Source organism: Chinchilla lanigera, unplaced genomic scaffold, assembly GCF_000276665.1.
Source record: "Chinchilla lanigera isolate Chin_1 unplaced genomic scaffold, ChiLan1.0 scaffold00051, whole genome shotgun sequence".
Taxonomy (NCBI): Eukaryota; Metazoa; Chordata; class Mammalia; order Rodentia; family Chinchillidae; genus Chinchilla; species Chinchilla lanigera.
Genome location: NW_004955452.1, coordinates 163,910 through 168,845, shown reverse-complemented (window position 1 = coordinate 168,845; position 4,936 = coordinate 163,910). Strand labels below are relative to the sequence as shown.

At 48.3% G+C, this 4,936-nt stretch overlaps 1 protein-coding gene across 2 annotated transcripts in view; it reads left to right on the top strand.

Annotated features, from left to right (window-relative positions):
• Nucleotides 1-331: 331 nt before the first annotated feature.
• Capzb (capping protein (actin filament) muscle Z-line, beta) overlaps nt 332-4,936 on the top strand; it is a 134,061-nt gene continuing 129,456 nt past the window's right edge. The window contains exon 1 of one of the 2 annotated variants that reach the window (XM_005394657.2): nt 332-448. In XM_005394657.2, coding sequence (XP_005394714.1) covers nt 359-448 — 90 coding nt within the window. In that variant the 5' untranslated portion in view covers nt 332-358. The remainder of the gene's footprint in view (nt 449-4,936) is intronic. The other variant, XM_005394658.2, reaches the window with a different exon arrangement.

Here is a 4,936-nt window from a genome sequence, read left to right as displayed (position 1 = left end):
CGCCTCCTTGGCGTCCTGTGGGAGGCGAGGGAGCGCTCCGGTCGGATTGGGGGTGGCCCGGTGCTGGGCCCCCTAGGGGTCGAGGGTTGCCAATTGTGGGAGAGGGCGAAGAGTGGAAGAGCAGGCATCTGAGTGCCCGGAAGGCAGCTCCGGGCACTTCCCGCGGCGCCGCCTCCTTACCACCGGTACGAGCTCAGGGCACGTCCTGGGGGGCGCCCTGGCCTGAGTGGGAACAGTGGGGTGAGCGTGAGGGAGCAGGCCAGTCAGGGGTGAGCGCACAATCGCGCTTGTGAAGCCGCAGGGCTGGCCCGGGGGGTGAGGGGCACAAGGCTCAGAACCCAACATACGGCCGGACAGGATGCACCCGAGCAGGCGCAGCCTCCCTTTCCCCCTGAACTGTCAGCTGGTAAGGGTTGGAACTGCTGATTATGGAGGTGCGTCGGATCAGGTGAGAGAAACTCCAAGGCTGAGCTAGCTCCACTCCGTGTTTGTTTTGGGAATGAAGGCAGGAGCCTGAGTTTCCCACAGGCCTTCACTCATGAGCCTGCCCTCCATCCCCTTCGGAGCCTTTTGCAGGGCAGACGCGTTGGAAGGGCCAGGGACTTCTGCCTCACTTGCTTTTGTGAGCCTCCATGAATGGACTGTAGAGCCATCCACCTGCTGCATTCTGGCCCGTGTGGGTCCCTGCTGTCCATTGCAGCCATATGATTGCCCTGGACTTGGCACCACATGTTTTTGAAAATTCTGGTTCCTTGTTTAATAGTGTTGCTGTTGAACTAAGGAGACTGATTTAGACTGGCTGAGTTTTTTTCTTGATGCCTTCCTGTATATTGCTTGAAAACATAGGAGATGTCATTTTTGCACTGTTGCTATTGGCTGAAAACTCACTCATGGAAGATGGGCCTTGCCACCAGCCTGAGTGGAGGAGGACTTGTCCAGGACAGTTGTAGGGACGACTTTAAAAGCGGACTGAAGTTTTCTTCAAGTGTGCTCTCAGGGCAGGAGCAGGGGAGGGTGGGTGGAGTGGCTTGATGGGGCTGCTCCAAGCAGCATATCAGGTAGGGAGGGGCCCTCCTCCACATGTGATGGAAAGTGCTGCTAATGACTTAAGAAGGACACAGGTCACATGAAGTGTCTCAGGAACCCTGTACTTGGCTCTCCTGTGGACAATCTGAAAAGATTGGGTGGGGTGGAGAAGGGCACACCGTCTGCGGGACACTGTGTGTCATCTGATTGATCTCATTTAACCCACACAGAGTCCTCGGGGGTATTTGCTGTCCCCATTGTACAGGTGAAGAAGCTAAGGGTTAGGTGGGGGAGTGACTTATTCAAGATATTGCTCAGTCAGTAGAAGAGCCATAGTTGATCAGTGGACATAGATCTGGCAGACCGTAACCTGTGTTCTTACCATTGTACCAAGCTGCTTATGTGTCAGAAGATATAATGACACTGCTTAGGAGACATAATAATGGGCTGTGCAGTGATATAAGGGAGGAGCTGCACTTTTGGTCTACTGGTTGTGCGCTGGAATTTTTGCCTAGAAAATCCTCTGCAGTAGCGCAACCTTATTATATTGGTGCAGGCTTTTTTGAGGAGATGGGCTTTTGTCTTCTCTTTTCTGTGGCTGTTTCCACCGGACCTAGAACTGCATCCAGCGCTTAAAGAAATGGCCTGAAGGGCTGGATGTGGTGTTGTACACCTATAATCCCAGCTACTTGGGAGGCTGAAGCAGGAGGATTTCGAGTTTCAGGTCAGCCTATGTAACATAGCTGGATCCTTATCTCAAAAAAACAAACAAAAAAAAAACAAACAAAAAAAAACCGAGCTGAGTTCTCTCTTTTGAGACATGTCTATACCCATGAATTTAGCTACTTGGGTTTCATATTTATTCTCTTGATAATTTGTTCTTAATGTCTCCTAAGCTCATAAGTAGTGTCTGACTGTTTTTTGTCAAATTTACTGTTTACCTGATAAACCAGTGTACATAGTTGGGACAAGACAAGTTGGGGCTGCATCATAGGCAGATTAATTTAGGCCCCCATGGCTTTTATTTTCAGTAGGCCTGATGGTAGAGAAACAGCTAGACCTTAGTTTTCCATTGAAGGAAATAAGGGTTTGCTTTAACTTGGGAGTGAATTCCATGATTTTTGTTGGCACTAGTTTCACCTTCCCACTTAAGAATGCATAGGCAAATAGCATTTATTTGCATTACTTTATCAGCTAATAATCTTACCATGCCTAAGTGCTTTATGACTTTAAAGCACTTTTCCTAACACAGCTCTGGCTTCTAATTTAGGAATGATTATTCTGAGAGTTAGAATTCTAGTGCTCAATGGTGGGGCTGTAGCAGGGAAGGAGCCAGGAAGGGCTCCTCGGGAGTTGTCACTGCAGATCCCAGATGGTTTTGCCTAACAGAGCTGATAGGAGAAGTCCCTCATGTTACAAGGTAAAGCAGTGGAGTTGGTACTAAAGTGTCTTAGTGATCACCTGGCGTGGATAGGACACATGGTTCCGCTCAGACCTCATGTATATACAGCCCTGTTCATTTAAATCCAACTGACCTCTTTTTGGTGGAATGCTTGTAAAAAGTAGGCAATAATCAATACTGTGAGATTGAGGGGATGATAAGCCTTGCCTTTGAAAGCTGATCTTCCTATTTATAACTCAGAAAGAAGTCCTATTCCTTTACATTCCATCGGGGAGGGAAGATAACCCACTGCACAGGGAACTGGTACCTGACTATTCAGAATCCTCCCCCTGCTAGGCAGGTCCAGAGACATGCCAGGGGGTGTCTGCAGTTATAGGGTACCATGAGCTCAAGTATGTATGTGCTAAGTGCTTATTCTGAGCTGTATATGTGGCACGGATACCGAGCAAGACAAACAAGGGTATGTTACTCTTACCTAAAGTTTAAGGGGAAAAAGCTTTATTTAATATAACTGCAAGCACATAAGCATGAGCCATGGCATGAGGCTGAAGAGAAAGTTGGGGCTTGTGCCAGGCTCCTCTCCCAGGCCTTTGGGGGTGTGTCTGCTCTCCCATCTGCCAGTGCAGTGCAAGTGAGTTCCAAGTGTTTGCAGTCTGTTCCTCCACACACCTGGTGCACTCTCCCACTGGGAATGCGGTCTCATGGCGCCGTGGGAGTGTAGCCCTTCATCCTGGGTCACTGCCACTGACTGAGGGGCTCCTGTGATCCGGAAACAGGACTTAGTTTTAGCTCAGCCGCTGCTGTGCTTAGCAAGGAGCCTGAAGCTCGCGAGGCCCAGTGCCAGTGTGACTCCTGTGTGGGACATGCTTGAGCAGAAACAGTGAGCAGCGGGGCCTGTGATCCCAGGACCTTGTCCCGTTTCTCCTTGCCGCAGATTCTTCCAGTGAGGGTGCGGTGTGGAAGCCAGACAGTGCCATTGCAAAATCACCCTTAGGACCAGAGCATTGCCATTCCCAGAGCTTGGCTTTTGTTCATTAATGCTTCAGTGTTAAGAAGCTGAGACTTTTTTTTTTTTTTTTTTTTTTGATGGCCCTGAGGATTGAACCTTGGGCCTTTTGCATGGTAAGGAAGTACTTTACCACTGAACTACATCCTCAGCCGTTTTTATTTTTATTTTGGCAGTCTAACTAAGTGACCTAAGCTGGCCTCATATTTGTAGTCCTGCTTCAGCCTCCCAAGTAACTGTGATTACAGATGTGTGTCCTTGCACCTAGTTGAGACTTAACATTTTTGGGTCACTAGCCCTGTACCACAGAATCTATCAGAAACTTTAGCTCAGTGAATTACCCTTGCTATAACCCAGTAAGCAAGGTGCTGGCGTAGGCAAGAGGCAGCGTGTTACAGTGGTGGTGAACCTTGTAGAGACCAAGTGCCCAAACTGCAACCCAAAACTCATTTATTTATCATGAAGTGCCAATGTTGCGATTAAACCTGAATTCAGAGGTTTTAGTTTAGAAAAAGCAGTTCATACCATCGGCTCACGTGCGGTGGAGAGGGCTCTGCGTGCCTGCTGTGGCACTCGTATCATAGGTTCATCACCACTGGTATGAGAAGTTAGAAGCAAAGTACTATTGAGGAGAATCATAGTACCTCCTCATAAGAAGGGTTAAGTGAGATATTACATGAAATAATGCATGTCAAGTGCTTCAAATATAATTGAGCACATAACTGTATAAACATTAACCATTACCACCACTGTTTTATGGATGAGGTACAAAGAGGTATATGTTTAGTCCCAGTGTAGCTAGCTAATGGAGGAATTGTGTTTCCTGACTCTAGAACCAAACCCCTTCTCCCCACTTGTGATTGCCTGTTGATGGCTGCTTTAAAGTGTGCTTGGCTGTGGGCTCTGCTTTGACTGGAGAGCGTGGCTGGTTGAGCCGGAGGCTCTTCATCAGTTGAGGATAGGCTCCCTCTGAACTGGACTCTAATCATTCCGGTTGCTGTGTCTGTGCTGCTGACGCTGCTTTGAGCAGAGGGTCCTTGTGCTCCTCCAGGTTGGAAAGAAAGGACAGGACTGGGGGCAGCAGGCAAGCCGGAGCAGAACATGGGCCTGGTGCACTGCACCTTGTGCTGGCTCTCAGTAAGTACTTTATAAACTCTAAGTAAAGGAGTGATGAGAGGTGGGAGGCAGCTGCATAGTGGGGCACATCTGGCTTGAGTCCTGTGTGCTGCTCAGTATGTGGCCTATGTGAGGATCCTATCTCCCTTAACCTTGAGCTGCAGGGTGAGGAGAATATTTTATAGGGATCCTAGGAAAAAGAAATGAAGTTTTTAATGTACTTACTGTGGTGCCTGGCACACAGTAAGTGGTATCTATGGTTATTATTTGTCTTATTCTATGTGTTGCAGGGTAAGGCATACATGTAGATGCCATAATTCCAGTGTCTAATGCAGGAGGATTGGCAAGATGCATCCACAAGTTTTAAGTGCAGCAGGAAGAAGAAG